The sequence below is a fragment of the Lissotriton vulgaris genome, chromosome 5 (genome assembly GCF_964263255.1).
Source record: "Lissotriton vulgaris chromosome 5, aLisVul1.2, whole genome shotgun sequence".
Classification (NCBI taxonomy): Eukaryota; Metazoa; Chordata; class Amphibia; order Caudata; family Salamandridae; genus Lissotriton; species Lissotriton vulgaris.
Window position 1 is genome coordinate 1512482901 of NC_141693.1, and position 19655 is coordinate 1512502555.

Below are 19655 nucleotides of genomic sequence, written 5' to 3' on the forward strand. Positions count from 1 at the left end.
GTAGCCTGGAGGGACTAAAAAGCCTCCTGGACAACCGTTACACCTGGTTTTGCATAATTGGTTTAGTAAAATGACAAACACCAATGCAAAGCACGGGCGGAGCAGAAAGCAAGCTTCTGGAATCGTTGTGATTCCAAAAAGCCCTCGCATGGAGAGAGCAACGCATGCGCGCTGCTAACGCCAGGCGAGACCTAAAAATTTCCAACTGAAAGTCTGCCATGGTTAAAGACATCCAGGACGTTTAAAGCAGTTTCAATGGTTGGTGGCGTTCCAACTGTCAATTCACCGATAGGAAGCACCATCTGTATACTCACTGGAACTTAGAATTCATCAGCAGAGTCAGTCCTTAAATATCCACCACCTCAATGTTTTCAAAAACCATTACAAAAGGGCTGAGTATTCTGGACTAGGTTGCATGGACTACAGGTCCCTCAGTGTAGTTGCAGGCGGCTCGGAGAGCATGAAGCTCTCTAGATAAACTTGTGAGAAGTTGAATTCCTTTTGGTAATCAAACATTATTACTAGAATTGGTTCATACAAACAGTTGGTAGCAGATGTAAGCCCCTTAAGTATCAGGGACCTGCAACTTTTTCAACTTTCCGAGTCTACAAGGGGCTGAGGAAATGTCATTATTACCTGTGGCACACCAGGTACAGCCTGGGTATTTGAAATGACATAATTCAGAACACATTGTTCTTGCATTACATTTTCCAAGCCCCCCCTCCCCCCAGCCCCCCCCCCCCCTGCATTTTGTGCTGGTTGAGAATTGAGAAGAGTTCCAGAACAGGGTTTCTAAGGCGTAGAGAAACTTATAAAAGCATGTCGATTTGCCTCTTAAATATGCTGATGTCATCAAATTCTGGAAGTCCTTGCTCAGGCCTTTGGCAGTGCTGGAGAGCTATTGCTGGAAAAGTATACCCAGATCCAAGCTTCTGACTGGAGAATATTCTTAAAGCGAGGAACTTGCTGGAAGAAGTATCCATCAGAAACAACAGTTAAGCCATGCCAAGATATTTAGTGGTATTTACATGCTGTCCTTCCATGGAGCAAGGGATACAAACAGACTGCAGTACCATCATATCATTTATGAGGGCAGGCTGATGCACATTAGTGTCTAGTGAGAACGGCAGACGTCTACACAGTACTGGTTAATGTCTAGGGCAGTTGCATTATCAGTTGTGTTTTTGTGATTAGGACAAGCTGTCACACCAAAATATTGAGGGAGTAGGGTAGACTGCTAAAACACAGTTTATATCAATTAGGATAGAATGGGAGGCAGTGGCACTTCCCAAACCTACAGATTTCAGTTTTATGTCATATCTCATCCTCTTCAGACACTTCAAGATAGCCAGTTTACTTCCACCATCTCTCTGCAAATCTGTCTCCCAGAAAGTATCTTATCAACAGCAAATCTAACCCCCACAGCTTATCTCATCCAAACAGAACTCTCTCCGAGGGCCCATATACACTACCCCAAGATGCATTCCATGGGACAAAATTCAGTTCTTACAGCTTGCTCCAGCACATATTTGCCACTGTACATCGTTCACTCCTCCAGGTTATTCCTTGCTCTCTATAGAGCGGTCTTCCATGGTAAACATTTCCCTCAAGACTTATTTTCCAAGGCACAATATTAAATGTTAAACAGACGCACCAGTTTCAAAACTATCTCCCGCCCCTTGCAAGATATTAACTCACAGATCACATATACAGAGGCTAACCGATGATAGATGCAGCCCTCCCAGAATCCTTTCAACTGCCATTCACTAGGATTGAGCAGAAAATCGAAAGGCCACCACACACCCTTTTGGAGCAACCTACTATCAGGCAACCCACAATAGGCACCCAAAAGAAGAACGGAGAAACATTAATTAACATAAATATGCTCCAATAGTCCAACCAACCAATTGGAGAATAAATCTACAATCTCACCCACCCGCACAGCAAAATAGGTAGCGAATACTTCACTATACAAAAACTGTGTTATATAACCTGAGATTTTAACAACTGGAATAACGTTGTACAAGGAGCACCGTACCTTATCTCAACTACTTTAAGATTGCATTTGCAGAGGATTGGGGTAGTTCTTATTGCCATTGAAGGCAATATTTTAGATGAAGCCAATTGATGAAAGGGTTGTAAATTTCCACTGTTTTACTTTGCATTGCAGGTCAAATACGATTTTAAAATACTTTGATGGGTATGATGACTCCAGTCTTGTGTTTGGTTCTAATTTTGGGACATAATGTTATTAGAAACCGGGTGTCTTTGTGCTAGGTAGTCTAAGGGAATATTGGCTGTGTTACCACTTATTTTGCAAAAGTTCTGAACTGTCTACTGAAAACCAACAGATTTCACAATTGTTGCAGAATAACATGAAGTTCAATTCTAAGGCAGCACTAAGTCAAATGAGCCCCTTCCAATAAGAGCCCGATGAAATCTCAAAACTTGAGGAAAAGTACCAGCAGAGGACCTTTGTGAGTGGTGTCATTATTCAAAATAGTTGTCCACAGTTCCTTTGACGTGAACTTACTAATAGCACTCAAATCAACCAGGACACTTTTTCTCAACTTACATTTGGAGAATACCTCCAAAACAGTAACATTAAGTTCCATAGTCAAAATATGCGAGTGAAATCAATGTTTAAGAGAAAATTTGCAGCAGATTTGAAAGAGAAGAAAACATCATCTGGCAACCAGAATTAAAAAATAATTAAGTTAGTCAACAGGGAGGAGAAGGAAGGTGTGGGGAGAGAGGGGAGAAAGCACTTTGTGTTTTAAGCTTTTTACCACCCTACCATACCCTCCCTATTCATTCCCTTAGGTAAAGGTTGTTTCCTACCGTGCCGAAGTTCTCAGGGCCAACAGCAATTCCAAACTCAGTGCGGATAAAAGTCTTATTGATAAGGGGGGTGATTTCCACAAAAGTCTTCCCAAAATCATCGCTAGGAATTAAACAAATGAAAGCATATTTATGAATTTTTAATGCCACAATTATCCTGCCCATAACAACTAGTAGCACTAATCTCTCTCCATGCACCATAACCAATACATATCCCAAACCAGCCTTAACCCACAACATCCATATGGGCAAACGAGTGCCTGAATGGCCACCCAAAACAGGTTTTGAACACAATTCATATGAACAACTTTTCTCTTTGCACAATGCACTCCAAAACAGCACTGTAACTTATTAACCACTAAAATCTGCATGTCTCAAATCGAAGACGCCTCTCTCTTACCTGCGGTAGAGTTTGGATTGACCGAAGCTCGTAATAAAGAACGGCACTTGGTATGTGGTCAATACAAGGATTACCTGAAGAACAAAAAATGACAGAAGACAATGTGAGGCAATAAAGCATGCATGAAGTAACTTAGCATTCAAGACACCACAGTGAACCAGTAAGTAAAACGTTCAGGGACTCCTTTATGCAAACAATGTTACTTTGCGAACATAAGCTGTTTTGAGGCACTTGAACTCAAAATATCCAATAAAACTTGCCTGTAAAATGGTGGCGGGGGAGATATATAGAATAATGTTTGAGTGGAGCGGGTAGTGGCTACGACTCTCCTACAACACAGGGGATGCAAAGTTATAACAATGGTTGCACGGTCCTATGCCTTCTCTCTACTGATGCATCAGTCTGCTAAATTAGCTGCTGAATTGAAGCAATATATGTCTTAGTAGAAGGACAAGGGCACATATACATACACATCTACTAGATCAGGCCCATATCCCCAATAATTTATTGTACATAGAATATTGGGCTTACTCACACCTGCAGCCCTCAGTTCCCCTCCATATCGGAGTTCCTTAAAAATAACAAAAGCACACCAAATTGGGACATAATGCCTATTAACCATGACAAAACGTGAAAATAAATTACATTAAAGCTACTTCAGCAGCAGTTGCACTTTCCCTCAGGGCAAGTAACGGGGGCTACTGGGATTGCTACACTTTCGGTAGTCCCGGAAACTCCAATAGAGGAGGGTAATTGGTTGGCAGTCTTGATGCCGAGCATTGGGGGAGGTAAAAGCATGGCCGCAGCATGATCACAGAGATGGCTTTTATCTCTTGAACAGCCAGACGCCATGCTGTACATTTTATCGATATCATCAATAGGCTAGGACTTACTCAGCAAGTAATCGGTAGCACCTGTTTGGCAGGGCACTCTTTTTAACATCTATGTTGCCCCCTGGCGCAGTTGATCAGATGCCTGCGCTCCTCAGCAATTTCCTATGCCGACGATACACAAATTGTGGTATCAGTGACAGGCTTGCCCTCGGACACGGCATCACAGTTCTATACCTGCCTACGTCAAGTTGGTGACTGGATGGCCACCAACTGTGTGAAGTTAAACTACGAAACTCACCTGTTGTTTTTCAAGAAATCGCTAAAGACATGGCTGTTTAATCTAGGACTTTGAATTAAGACCTTATATCATATGTTTCCCTGATGAGCTACCGCCTTGACACCTTCGGGTAATTGTATTGCGCTTTATAAATATCTTTTTCATTTAATTTCATTTCACCTCAAAGGCTACTTGAGAGTGGGTGTTGAATATAACTAAAGATGCAATTGTAACTTCATCCTAGCTTAGGCCATATGGGATGTTGCTTTTCAACAGGAGCATATAACGGGATTTCAACCTTCCCAGTTGCAGCTCCCTATTGCAACCCCTTGGCTTTTTGGGAATGGCGTCTATCACATAATATACCAGATCTTTAGCTGTTCCTTGGTGGTATTCATGGATGTGCTTCGCCAATGGGTAGCTCTGATCATCATTGGTTATGGCCCTAAAATGTTGCAAGATCCTAACGTGCACCATATGAATAGTACTACCTATGTACTGTTTAGGACAAGAACACCCTAGCACATAAACTGCAAATTCTGTCTTGCATTTAAACATCCCCCGAATGGTCTTGGTTTCTTTCTTAGGGGTGACTGAAGGGTCTTCATATTACGACCATGTTGGCAGGCTTTGCACCTGGAGCATTTCTGGAAATCCCTGCTTATTCTCAACCACTCAGAACTGCTCCTAGTCTGGGAGAGGATCTGCACTAATTAATTCTGCATCAATTTTGCCCTCCGAAACGATATGAGTGGGATTGAAGGCATGTCATGCCTGATCACCGGATCACTTTTAATAAGTCTCCAGTGTCTGTGCAAGATATTACATAATCTGGCATGATAGGTTGAGTACCCCGTGATCAGGCGAATCTTGCTGTCGTCAGTGGGTTGTTGCTTTCTCTTGTGTGTACCAAATAACAGATCTTCTCTTATGTGTTTTTACATTCTCTTTGGCTGTATCAAGAGTCGTTTAGACAGATCACTCTGGGCCGCCCTCAGTGTGCCCTCAATTCTGCAGTTACACTTCATGCTCAGATTTTCTGCATAAGGGATGCTATTTTTGAGTTTCGCTGGATGGAAGCTACTGGCTTGTAGTATAGAATTGTCAGAGGTAGGTTTTCAGTACGTCCTGGTGTGCAATCTGTTCCCTTCACCACTAGATCAAGGAAGAGTACCTAATTTTTGCTAATGACATGTGTGAATGTGCGGTTAAGGTAATTTATGTTTAGTTTCTGTGCAAACATTTTTGCAGACTCAGGCGACCCCTTCCAAAGAATGAAAAGGCCGTCAATAAATCTAATCCTAAGGACAATATTTTCTGCCCATTCATCCGCACAGTCGACTGCTAGTACTTGCTCCTCCCACCAGCCCATATGCAAATTTGCATAGTTGGGGGCTGTGAGAAGTTAGCCTGGCATATGATGTCCACTAATTCTAGTGGGCACCTTGCACCAGTCTAATCAACCCTTATTGATGGTGGTTGTAAAGTCAACCTTATAGAAAGCTATCCTAGTGGTAGCATGGACCAGCAGTCAGTAGGCTAAAACTTCAGAGAGCATGTGAAGCCAGTTGTTTTACCAATTATAATCCCTTGAATACCAAATGAAAGGATACCACACAAGGTATATATCAAATATATATGTATTTATTCTAAACACAACCCCTCTGCACTCTTTATGAGGTCAGAGGTAAAAGTACATCACAAGTTACTCAATTAGGATACTATAAGTTGCACATATACAGTTATGCCCTAGGGGCCTCACGAGCCATATACTAGGAAAGTGGTATAAGAACCACGTGAGAGTTAGAAAGCAGGCCTAGAGCCTGTAGAATCGCTGGGGCTACACGAAACAACCAAAGGTTAGGAAGTAGGAGGCCCACGGGAGACGCGTGCAGTGTCTAAACACAGTCGGAAGTTACCATTGACTTTTAATGGGAAACGATGAAGTTACAAAGTTACAGTTTAAGGACACTTCCGGATGGACTAGGATGGAACCCTTTTAAACTAGGACACTTCGAGAGTCAAGACCCACGGGAGCACCGGAGTACTCGTGTTACCTCACCCAGGGAAGGTGTCTTTTCGTGTCGAGTTTCGTCGTCATTTTCTATGGAGATCTGCAAAGAAGTGCTGCAGGCGACCAGAGGAAAAGGGTCCGGGTGGATCCAAGGGTGATTCGGTGATGTGAAGAACCTGAAAGCAGAGGGGACAGAGTCTGAGTCACTAGCCAGTGACCAGGAAGGAACCAGGCGATGTCGCGTGCTTGAAGGTGAGTTTCTCTCTTCAGCCACGAGGTCCAGGAGGCATCGACTATGACCAGGCGCTGGATTCAAGCTGTCCCATGAAGGATCTAGTTGACTGCATTGTCGGTATACGGATTTGAACCAACAAGCCTTGACAACCGCAACCCACGCAGGATGTCGAGACTGGCTCTGTTGCAGACCAGCAAGGTCTGTGGCGCTTCTACTTTTCAGGGAAGCTGGAGCAAGCCTGGAGCAACCAGGATCGCAAGTTAGATTCAAGATGGCGTCTTCAGGGGGCTCAATAGCCAACGGGCCAGGAACCGGGTAGACGTGTTAAACACAAATGTAAAGGCGGGATCAAGGGACACTCGCAGAGTGTGGGGCCAGAGCTTCGGTTCAAATGATGCTCGGGGCTGGGGCTTCTCTTACCCCAATGCACAACTTACTCAGGCTTCAGAAAAGGAGTGCAGGTAGCAAAATGCAGGATGTTCAAGATGTCCGTGTCCGCCACGGGTCTCAGCTTTGCTGTGGATGTGGGTCGGGTCAGAGAAGTCTGGAAGTCCAGTTCTTGAGTCGCAGAGTCTTCGGGTTCCGGCGGGAGCCTTGAAACTGCAGACGGCAAAGTTGCTGATGTGCAAATTGATTTAGTTTATCTGTCATTAGCCAAATGGTTTAGTCTAAAATAAAATAACACAGAAAGGAGACCCCCCTTTTTTTTCAAAGTTGCTGATGGTGCCTGTTTGAACAGGGTGGTCACTCCTTGACCACAAGGGAGTTGTCTTCCATCTTCTAGTCAGAATAGAATGTCGAAGGTCCAAGAGTTCTTTATCAAAGTTTATTTCCAGGATAATCTAAAGTCCTGGGGACACAGCTCCTATACTTATACTAAGGATGGGGGCTGGATTACCTGCCTAGGTCCCTCCTATGGCTGGACCTGAGAAGGGGGTGGTTACACCCCTTTCCCTTTGTCCAGTTTCGCGCCAGAGCTGGGGCTGGAGTACCCCAGCAACTGGTTTGAACCGGGCTATGCATGGAGCACCTTGTGTGCCCCAGGCAGTGTCTAGATGCATTCACTGAATGCAGCCCTCCCTGCCCCAATACACAAAACCCCTGTCTGGGGAGGTGCTGGCACCTGGAAACCTATTGTCCAGGCCACCCTTGCTGGAGTCTCCCACAGCAACAGGAGGTCTGACTCGTGTCTGTGGCATGAGCATCCATTTTGTGATGCTGAGGCTCTGTTTAACTTTAACCGGGAAAAGCAGTACCATACATGTCTTTTCCCTCTAGAAGGGTGGAATGCTACCCCCGCCGCCAGAATTGGTGGAGGGGGGGGGGGGGGGGGGGGGGCGGGGGGTAGTATTCCAAAGTGTTTGACACCTTACTCGACGTTTTGATAAAGCCACACCAAAGTTAGCATTAACCGCTTGGATTATAATGCACTTAAGAGTATATGGTATGGCTATCATAGAACAGCTTTAAGGAGATGGTTCCGAAAGCTGCAGAGGGGCTCAGCTCATGCCAGAGCACCCTCTCACATAAAACCAAGCACTCTGCCTCCAGGATTGTTGAGGCCTACCACAGGAGTGACATATAGGTGCATATGTGACTATATAAAAGGTAAATATAGGTATACTATATCTAAGTAAGGGGTGATTAAACCACCTTACCCAGGCTGTGTGAACAGACCTGTGGTGTCAGTTTGGAAGGCAAACCAGGGGTGGCACAATACATGCTGCAGCCCCTGGTAGGCCTAGGGTGCACCTATGCCCTGGGTACCTATGGTACACTATACAGGGGTTCACAAGAGTCACCCAGTAACCAATCTGGCATGTACCTAAAGTACATGGTATCAATTTAGAGAGAGAACAGCTGGGCTGTGGGTCTGATTTGCAGGCCCACAGCCACACCTAAGTCGAAAAACCAGAGAATCCCAGCAAAAAGTGGGGGTGACCATAGGAAGCAGACCCTACTCTCCTACAGGGGCAAAGCAGCTACCCATAGCAGTTCCTTGAATCTGTTTGTAAGTATGCTGCTGGAATAGAAAAAGATTATTCTTGAGACACCACTCTGAATTCTCTTCCTTCTCAGTATCAAACTTACAGCAAGGTGCAGAGTGAGCTTACATTAGAAAAGTGTTTATTACTTCACAATGTCAAACTGGTTGATAATTGAATATTAGTAACAGGTTGTTGTAGCTATCTTATGAGGGACATCTTGGCATGACAGCTAGTAAGAAGCTGTTGAGAGAAAACCTTTGGTGGCCTGCAATGGACAGGGATGTTGAGTGTTGGATTAAGTTAAGCGATATGTGGAGTGTAAAGCTAATGACAAGGGTCTGCAATGCAGGACTCCTCCAATGGAGAAGGTAGAGTGCCCCAGTGATGCATGGGAAAGACTAAGCGTTTCATTTCTTGGACCTTTCCAGTTACTGCCATTGCTTCAAATGTATGCCATTTTCTTGTAGACTATGCCTCCAAGTGTTTGCGAGGAAGTTTTTTTAGGGAACCCAACACTAAGAGCGTGATTGAGTTTACTACAGATATTTTTTCTAGGGAAGGCTTTCCTTTAGAAATTGTCTCAAACAACTGAGTGCAATTTATATCCAGTGAGATGAATAATTGTTTGTGCGATGCTGGTATTAAGCACAAGAAGATCTGTCTGTATCATTCCCAAAGCAATTGCCATGAGGAAAGGATGAACAGATTAGTCAGTGAATGCATCAAAGGTGCTGTCAATTCAGGGTAGTGTATTCAAGATGCCATGAGAGCAATGTTTGAGATATCCAATACACCACACAGTGTCACTGGTGTTACGCCTTTTATAGCCTTGAGGCGTAATGTGCGTGATATACTGTTTGCCAAGTGGCTCACCATGTTTAAGGGAGCAATAAGTGTGTTGCCTGAAGAAGGTTGTGCACAGATCTTTGCTAGAGCAAGAAACAATCAAGTATAGTCATTCTAAAAGTTAGAGCAGATATGATGTCCTTAGGAACACCAAAGGCAGGTTATCATGCACGGTGGATCGGGGATTGTGAGCCCACGTATACACACGGTTCGTGTATCACAATGACTGGTTTGCTTATCACTGTGTGACCTCTTGATACCATCAGGTATCAAGGGGTATTTTGAGAGCCGGTCAAATTTTACTGGATTACTTTTTCTGGACTTCATAACGACGGACATTGTTGAATCGATACTTTCTACCGCTGTTTACTGACACGGTTACGGAGTGGTTTCTACATAGAACCTCAGTTATTGGAGCACGTATCTTCACGTGGACCACACTCACTACGTCTACACTTGCTTTACAGTGAGGAGTAGTTCTTTACAGATTAACCGGATTATAGCGCACAGTGTGGACATTTTGTACTGATTTTACAGTTTTTCGGTTGTATCTAGTGAATTTTGGAAATTTGTTAAAGAAACTGCCATTAGCCTTGAGAAAGTCATTGTACGTACCAGGTACAGACGAAACACGTGTTGGCTGTTCTCACTTTTTTTGAATATATATATTGGAAGAATAATAAAAGGAACATCATTTACGGAAGCTTTGTGGACTGTTCATCCCATCTGTTGGAACCTTTGGATTGTATATTTATTCATTACTGACATGGGTCCTTGAAGATTTCGCTGTATTTGGGACCTAATATAGTGTCTATGGGTTTGCTGAATTTGCGGACTCTCTTGTGAATTTTCCAGTGGATTGTTGTCTCAATCCGCTTACGGCACTTTTTGGTAGTAAGAGCTTACAGCCTACATAGCACCCCGCTGTACTCAGAGCTATTGTTTATCTATCACACCATTTACTTGTTTCTTAGATACCGGTCTCTCTTTTGATGTGCGGTCCTCTCCCATTTTGGGACCACTACTACCTTCTTTTATTGACATATCCTTCCTTCGCATGCTGAGCATTCCAGAACCAGGATGTGTGGCAATATGAGTTCTGGAATGGTCCACTGGCAGGGACGACAATTTGGAGATACGACACGGTGGGGTCAACAGCTTTCTTATTGCTGGCACTGCCCCATTTTGCACACTTGAATAAATACATTTATTTACTTACTTGGAAGGCTCCAACTGCAGTCTCTTCCATCCAACATACACCATGGGAACAGATTAATAAAGTTTATATACCAGATGGCTACTTTAGAAAGATGGAAGTTTAAGCTACTGTCAAATGGTAGCATGACTGGCAAACAAACTACTTGGATCAACGTTGTTGGATCAGTTCTTTTAAAGATAACATGCTGTGTTTGAGATCTTTGCTCATCAAACCCAGAGTTTACTGTAGCTTGAGATGACTGCAGTTGCATGGTGCCACTACTGCCTTTCTCCAGACTTTTAGGTAGCAGCAGCTCATGTTTGCAAGGACTATATCCCTACACTTCAAGCACGTAAATTTCAGAGGGTTGTCAAGTCGTAAGGTTCGCTGAGCCTCTGTTCAAGACCTGTATTTTACAGTAGACATTTGCAGATTCCGGTGCCCTGTATGAAGCTTCTCATCATCAAACCAATCTTCATTAGGCAGGTTGGAACTGGTATGCTGCAATAAGACTTCTTCCTTTACACAGTCACAAAGGTTCCAGATGGGAGTGACCAGTTCATCAGGCTGACCAATTCCTTGCTCCCGGTCTACAAGTGCCAGTATGCTACCACCAGGGTTGAAATGCCTTCACTCTGTAAAAGGCATAACATGTCACCGAGTCACTTCGGGGCACTGGGTGGCTGGGCACAATCTGCAGCAAGCTATTCTTACTTAACTCTTCACCTAGGGGAGAACTTCCAGGAACAGCTTTCTTAAACATACTACAAGATTGCCTAATACAGGTGGTCCAAATCATGTGTAAATTGGGACACGTAGCTGTAGGTCGAAGACTGACATTACAAGTGCCAACCTTTTAACTGTTACTGCTTCATTTCCCGTTGGGAAAGAGTAAAAGATCAGCGCTGGATCATTACTTGTCTCTGTAGTTGGAACAGGCATTATTCATAATGTTTTTTTTATGGGTTCTTATACTACCTTTTTGGACAAAGTCCTCAGCTAAAAGTATCTTTTCAGACTGGGTATGCCCCACCAGGTCCTCAATATCATACTTTATGGGGGAACATCCTCTCTGGAGGGAACCAAACACTCACATGTCCCCCAAGAGTTTTGCCTTCAGCATCTATAGCCACCTCACCCCTGAATTGTTCATCCACGGTCTGGGCAGGCTCTGCACATGTATGCACTCTAGATGGTACTCTACAGATCGGTGTTATGTTGTCCCAGCTTATGGATTAGTGCAAGGCACTTCACCAAGAGCAGTGCAATCTCCTTCAGAAAGTCAGAGCTCACACCCGAATTTCTTATAAGGCCAAGATAGTTTTCTTTTCTGCTTTCTCAGCAGAGGTTTGAAGACTTTAAGCTTCCCTTTTTGTAGAATACTTTCTGAATGAATTGACAAAAACTCAGCACTTTTGCTTTCTCTTCCACATTTCCCCAGCCTGAATTTATTTCCCATGAGGTTGCTCCTCCTCCCTAGCAGTTGTGTCAATTCCTAGATTTCCTTATTGCATGTGATGATTAAGAGGAAGAAGGAGCCACGCTTACTCTGACATGAATCTTGCATGATGAAATGTCGATCCAATCTTTGTGCTGCTGTAACTTTTGGCTGGGATTCCATTGATGCTCCCTTGTATACATCTGTGCCTGCCCATGCTGCATCAGAACCTTCATCTTTCGTTCACATTTCTGTGCCCCCTCCGTAGGTAACCCAAGGGCAGGTGACCATATGATATGCACTTGTACCTACTCTCTTTCTGTGCTATACCTTTGGCTCTCTCTGGCTTCTCCCAAATATCCTTAGAACAAAAGTGTCCTTGAGCTAAAGGAGTCATCATGTGAGCTTAAACAGAATTATTAAATCGTCAAACTAAGGTAAATCAGTTTCGACTCCATTTTGTATTCCGTCGCCATTTTGTGTTGCCCTCACTCCGGCAGCTTGGCAAACCAAGTGTTTTTGCCCTTTGTACTGCTACGTGTCAAATAACCCCCCCTTCCTTGTTGTGAAGCCAATTTCAGGAACTAGCCAAACTAACTAATCCTTGTCTAGACTGACTAATCCTTGTTCCAACTATCTGTTGGCCTTTGGTATTCTTTCCCTGCATTATCCCATTTCTCAAGTTGTCCTTTGAAGCACACAAACACGTCCTGCCATTACTGATTGATCTATAGGTGCTGTCATTGATTGACTTATAGGGTTGGGCAAGAACACGACTCAAGGGGGACGTTCTGGTTACATGGTGCCTTGTTTTGAATGTTTTCCTATTGGCTAATATTTGGTGCATGGGGAGTGTTTTTATGTGTTTGTATACGGTTATAAAAGACTGAGCCACGTAGTGGGGGGGTGGGGGGGGGGGCAGTCTCCTGAGAACCTACTATTGGTGTACTTCTGGGACAACTGTGCATAGCTGCAGCTAATAAATTCGTTTTTCTACGCTAACAGAGTATTCTGTGTCTCTGTACAACAAGGCAGGTGAACTCGGAGATTTCAGTCTCGCCCTGCGCCGCCAGGCCCTTCTAGGCCTGGTTCTTCAACTGGCAGCCCAACGTGGGGCGGCTTCAGAGGTAGCGGTCGAGCCCGAGGGTTGTGAGGAGCCCCGCAGGGAAATTCTGGAGGAAGCGCACCACATGATTGACCCCTGCATGTCGAAAGTGGACCGAAGGACTTTGCAGCGCAGCTTCTCCTTTCCAACAGCTGCTTGTGACTGCTGCCCTGACTGCCGCCCTGCCTTGGTCCCTTTGGTGATGACTGGTATTGCGAGACGTTAGACGGACCTCTGTTGGCGTGAGAGAACATTTGGTTAAGTAACACTGGGTAGCTCCCACTTCTTGATTTTTGATTCGGCTCTTGCAAAAGCCGAAGCTGAGGGGTGAGTACATTTGTGCTGTGTTGCTTGATTAACCCCTTGTTGTTTGTAAAGAGTCCAGGGAAATAACGATGCCTGGTTTCAGTAAGTTCAGAAGATGGTGTTGTTGTTGTTGTGATGATAGGGATTCCCGACTGGAGGACTCTTGTCCAATTCCTCCGGCTGGAACTCCCACCTATGAGCTCAATTCTAAACATGGTGTAGGCCCCATCACCTTTAATGAAGTGTGGGTCCGCTATACGAACAAAGATGGTGTTTTGCAGTGGCCACAGAATGGTAGTTTTGAGCCTGATATATTAGATAATTTGGAAGCTACATTGTTTAAGAGAAAAGCCCGGCAGGCTATGTTTGACTCTTTTCGCCTTTGGCGCAAGAAAACCAAACAGAAAGAAATTAAACAAGCAAAAATAGTTAGGAAGGAAAAGGGTATGACTGTTATACAGGCTGCCCAGCAGTTTAAAGACAATGAGACTGATTATGCAATTGAGGTTTCAGATAGACAACATCGTATGGCAGAAGATAAGTGTTATCCGGTGTTGCCGGCTTCCCCTCCAGACAAGGATGTTGACCCTGAAAAGGATCCTTTGATGTCCCATCTGTTGAGATTGCCCCCGCCTTATGCACAGAGTGCCAATGCACCCCTACTATTGCCACCCGCTCAGCCACCTGTAGTTCCCCAACCAGTCCCTGCACCTCTGCCACAGCCCCTTCCGGTAATGCCAATCCAGCCACCTCCTTTGCCTCAGACCATGCCTGTCACCCCCTCTTCTGCCCCGCCTAATACCTTGTCCCCTGTCCTTAAGTCAAATTCCCCCTCAGTTCGTAAGCGGATGGTTGACACCGTTTCTAGCCTTTTGTCCCCTTTCTTTGGGTCGTTAAACATAGCTCCTGTACTTCCACGTAGGCAGACCCGTAGTCAGCTCTCAGGTCCCGAAGAGCGAGATGCGTTAGATCTCCTTGCCCACAAGTGGATCATGAATGGTTCCCAGTATGGTATACAAGATATCATGGACACTTTCCAGCAGTGGGATGTGCCAACGCAAAGACATGTTTTTGATACCATGTGTGTCATTCTTGGACAAGAGTGGGAGGACATGGGATTAAGATTAGATCCCCAGGGTCTGCTAGATGTTCAGGAGGACTTTAACAAAGGGATAATTGTGGGTGCTGAGGTTGAGGATGCTGTAAGGACACTTGTCACCTTTACAACAATGTTCACCTACCGGTCTCTGCCTGAACTCGATCCTTCTGTTAAAAGGAAACTGAAACACTATCCTATGAGAGAGGTTCCCCCGGTGTGGAGAGAAGCGGTTGCACCCCAGGGCGCTAATCTTGGTATACCCGCTCACTTTCAACGTGTATGGGTACATGTTCCTTGGAAAAGGTCTGAGGTTCCGGCCCTTAAACAATCCTTACCAGACCCCCGTAAAAATCCTGCTGGTTATTATAAAGAGCTGTCCCAGACTGTTGACTGAATTTAGCCGATATAGACATGCTGATGGAAAATGTGGTCCCACAACCATTATGGGCTAGGATTCGGAAAGAGGACCATGTCCAAGAATTGGGAGGGTATTGGACTGCTATACTTGCCGCAGATGGACTCCAAGTGGGTGGTGCTAAACCTGATGCTTTAATTGCAGACCTTCCCACCAGGATCATTGCCTTGATGAAAACTATGATGCCCGCTTTGCGAGTTAATTGGGATAAGCTAGCTGCCTGTACGCAAAAGAAAGATGAAAGAGTTTCAGACTTTTTTACTCGATTTGAGGAGACGTTTCTTGATCACAGTGGTCAGGATATGAGCACGGAAGGTGGCCAACGATTGTTTGTAGATAAATTTGTGTTTAATTTGGTCCCCGAACTTTCTAATAAACTGAAGGATTCCGAAAGTTCATGGGCCGTTTCTTCTTCTGCTCAGATATTGGCTACTGCTCAGTATTATGAAAATAGGGATAAAGAGGAAAAGGACAAACTTGATAAGAAGACTAGGGAATTAAAAACAAAAGTGCTTTTGCAACAGGCTTATCCCCCTCGCCCTGCTCAGCGCCAGTTTCAGCCGCCTCCCCAATTCCAGAAGCTGTTGCAAAAACCTGAGCCCTTTGTTCCCCGGCCCCCACTGGGTCCAAATCAATGCGCTTATTTTAAGGAGTAAGGTCACTTCAAGAATAGTTGCCCGGTTTTATTGCAGCGTGCTGGTGGTATGCCTGTGCCGCGAGGCCGAGGTGCCTACCAGTCAACACCCAGGGGTAGGGGGCGAGGTACATCATCTCAAGACCAGAGTTCCTTTCCCCCTCAAAACTCCATGAATTATTTTGATCAGCAGAGCTCAGTCTGCCCATTATTACAATGATGCTTACTATACCGAGGATGAGTCAAGATTTTCATACTAGCTAGGACAGCCGTAGACAAAGTGAGGGAGTCATATCAGTCCAGTGGACCAAAATGGGCCTTATGTTGAAGTCGTTGCACTAGGTGTTTCAGAGCCATTTCTATTGGACACTGGTGCAACGAAGAGTTCTATCATCCACTATAAACTCCCTGGGGCACCTTTGTCTGGCTTAACAAATGTTTCTGTAGGATTTTCTGGCGCCCCAGTTCATAACCCAGGTTCTTGTCCTCTGCCCATCTCAATAGGTCCTTATGATTTGGAGGCTCCGCTTATTTTAACAACTGGTTGTGGTGAAAATTTGTTAGGTTTGGACTTATTAAAAAGACTGTACGCAACGTTGCATTGTTCCCCTTCTGGTGTACACCTCACTTTAGGTAAGAAATTGATTTCCCCGGCGTATTTGTCTAAAGACCAACTTCCCCCTGAATTGCGCTCTCTTCCTGCCACCCTCTGGGATACAGGTCCCAAGGATGTTGGTCTTCTGTGGATTCCGCCCTACATCGTCACCCTCAAATCCAATGTTAAGTTACCCCGCATTCCCCAGTACAAGATTTCCAGTGATGGTGAAAGAGCTCTCTCGGCTATTATTTATGATTTGGTTCAGAAAGGTGTGGTTGAAGAGACTAGGGGAAATGTATGCAGTAGTCCTGTTTTACCTGTTCTTAAACGTACTGACTCTTCCCAGCCACCCGTTTATGGTTTTGTGATCGACCTCCGGGAGGACAACAAGATTGTTGTACCCCAATTCCCTGTCGTCCCAGATATCACTGCCCTATTGACAATGATACCTGCTTCAGCTGCTTGGTTTTCTGTCATCGACCTTAAGAATGCTTTCTTCAGCATTCCCATTGCTGAGGAAAGTAGGGATATTTTCGGCTTCTCTTTAGGAGGCCGAAGCTTCCGGTTCAAGCATGCACCTCAAGGCTATTGTGAGAGTCCCTCCATTTATAGTCAAGCTTTGAAAACTCCGCTTGATGCTTTCTCTTTGCCCCCAGGTGCCACCCTTATTCAATACGTAGCTGACCTGTTGGTTGTTGCTGATTCTGATGACATTTGTAAACAGGTTACTATTTCACTGTTACGTCACTTGTCTGATCTTCATCACAAGGTTTCACCCTCTAAATTGCAATATTGTCGCCAAGAGGTTACCTATCTAGGTCATCTCTTGTCGAACGAGGGACGGCGATTGACCCCAGAATGTATCCAAGCAATTGCTCAAATGTCTGTACCATGTACACAAAGGGATGTGCGGGTCTTTTTGGGCATTACCTCTTATTGTAGGCAGTGGATTCCAAATTTTTCTTTGCTAGCGAAACCTCTGTTGGCACTCACTCTCAAAGATACACTCCAACCTCTTCCTTGGACTGCGGAATGTCAGAAAAGTTTTACTGTTTTACGTACTTCCTTGTGCTCTGCTCCTGTGTTAGGTCCTCCTGATTACAGTAAGCCTTTCACACTCTACGTTCATGAGAGAGAATGTTGCGCATTGTCAGTTTTAACGCAACAATTTGGGGACAAGCAACGCCCATGTGCCTATTTTTCGGCCACACTAGACCCAGTGGCCAAGGCGTTGTCCAGTTGTCTGAAAGCCGCAGCCGCAGCAGTTTCCATTCGCCAGTCTGCTGGATTGGTACTGGATAATACTCTTATTGTCATGGTGCTGCATGCAGTAAATACCCTCCTAAATAGAACAAAGACTCAGCACTTTACGAGCGCCCGCTTGTCAGGGTACGAGCTGACGCTCTTGGCCAGCCATGTACATATTAAACAATGCAATACCCTAAACCTAGCCACACTGTTACTGATCCCAGTAGAAAAAGGTACTCAGGAGCAGCATGATTGTTTCCTCCGCACAGAGGAGGAGACAAAAGAAAGGGTGGATCTAAAGGACACTCCACTCCTCGACCCGGATGGGATCCTATGGGTGGATGGTTCTTGTTTCAAGCTCCCCAATGGTGAGACGACTACGGCCTATGCAGTCACTACTTTGTACACAATTGTGGAAACAGCACGCATTAGGCACAATTCAGCCCAGGCAGCTGAATTGATAGCTATGAATAGAGCTTGTGTATTGGCTGAAGGAAAAAGAGTGAATGTGTACACTGATACGATTTACAAAAAGGGGGTGGTGATGAACAGAGTGTCTGAGTTAAACAGACCACTCTTACCCAGTCCAAAGATCAGGGCTTGATCCATCACCGTTATTTATCTCACTGCCCCATCCCAGCTCAGAACCTGGCTATATGCAAATCAGTCTGTCCCTGGCCCAGTGCATCATGGGAACAGGGCAGACTAAACTACCAAGCCAATTCTTCACCAGAAAGGAGACAAGCTACCGGGGACCGGTTTCTGGCATTTCAGCCTTCTTCGGCCCGGCTTGCTTGAATCCTGATGGAGCAGTGAGAAAGGGACTCATGTCTGAGTATACCCTGCCACACCTATAGTGGCCAAAAACGATTTACAAAAAGGGGGTGGTGATGAACAGAGTGTCTGAGTTAAACAGACCACTCTTACCCAGTCCAAAGATCAGGGCTTGATCCATCACCGTTATTTATCTCACTGCCCCATCCCAGCTCAGAACCTGGCTATATGCAAATCAGTCTGTCCCTGGCCCAGTGCATCATGGGAACAGGGCAGACTAAACTACCAAGCCAATTCTTCACCAGAAAGGAGACAAGCTACCGGGGACCGGTTTCTGGCATTTCAGCCTTCTTCGGCCCGGCTTGCTTGAATCCTGATGGAGCAGTGAGAAAGGGACTCATGTCGGAGTATACCCTGCCACACCTATAGTGGCCAAAAACGATTTACAAAAAGGGGGTGGTGATGAACAGAGTGTCTGAGTTAAACAGACCACTCTTACCCAGTCCAAAGATCAGGGCTTGATGCATCACCGTTATTTATCTCACTGCCCCATCCCAGCTCAGAACCTGGCTATATGCAAATCAGTCTGTCCCTGGCCCAGTGCATCATGGGAACAGGGCAGACTAAACTACCAAGCCAATTCTTCACCAGAAAGGAGACAAGCTACCGGGGACCGGTTTCAGGCATTTCAGCCTTCTTCGGCCCGGCTTGCTTGAATCCTGATGGAGCAGTGAGAAAGGGACTCATGTCTGAGTATACCCTGCCACACCTATAGTGGCCAAAAACGATTTACAAAAAGGGGGTGGTGATGAACAGAGTGTCTGAGTTGGCTTCTGTAGTTTGGTTTGTCCTGTTCCCATCATGCACTGGGACAGGAACAGACTAATTTGCATACAGCCAGGTTCTGAAACTGGGATGGTGCAGTGAGCTAAAAAACGGTGTTGGATCTAGCCCTGATCTTTTGACGGGGTGAGAGCTTTCTGCTTAATTCAGAGACTCTGTCCCTCACCACCCCTTTTTGTAAATATTTTTGTCCACCCTAAGCGTGGAAGGGTATTCTCAGATGTGAGACCCTTGCTCATTGCACCATCAGGATTCAAGCAAACCGGGCCGAAGACGGCTGTAATGCCAGAAACCGGTCCCCGGGAGCTTGTTTCCTTCCCAGTGTAAGAATTGGCTTCTGTAGTTTGGTTTGTCCTGTTCCCATCATGCACTGGGACAGGAACAGACTAATTTGCATACAGCCAGGTTCTGAAACTGGGATGGTGCAGTGAGCTAAAAAACGGTGTTGGATCTAGCCCTGATCTTTTGACGGGGTGAGAGCTTTCTGCTTAATTCAGAGACTCTGTCCCTCACCACCCCTTTTTGTAAATATTTTTGTCCACCCTAAGCGTGGAAGGGTATTC

The 19655-nt window shown here is 45.2% G+C and overlaps 1 protein-coding gene across 2 annotated transcripts in view; it reads right to left on the reverse strand.

Moving 5' to 3' along the window:
* Positions 1-19655, reverse strand: part of SORT1 (sortilin 1) — a 577196-nt gene that overhangs the window by 326714 nt on the left and 230827 nt on the right. For both annotated transcript variants that reach the window (XM_086923559.1, XM_086923558.1), the window contains exons 3-4: positions 3242-3315; positions 2842-2944 (exon numbers count right to left, since the gene is read on the reverse strand). In XM_086923559.1, the coding sequence (XP_086779685.1) occupies positions 2842-2944; positions 3242-3315 (177 nt within the window). The remainder of the gene's footprint in view (positions 1-2841; positions 2945-3241; positions 3316-19655) is intronic.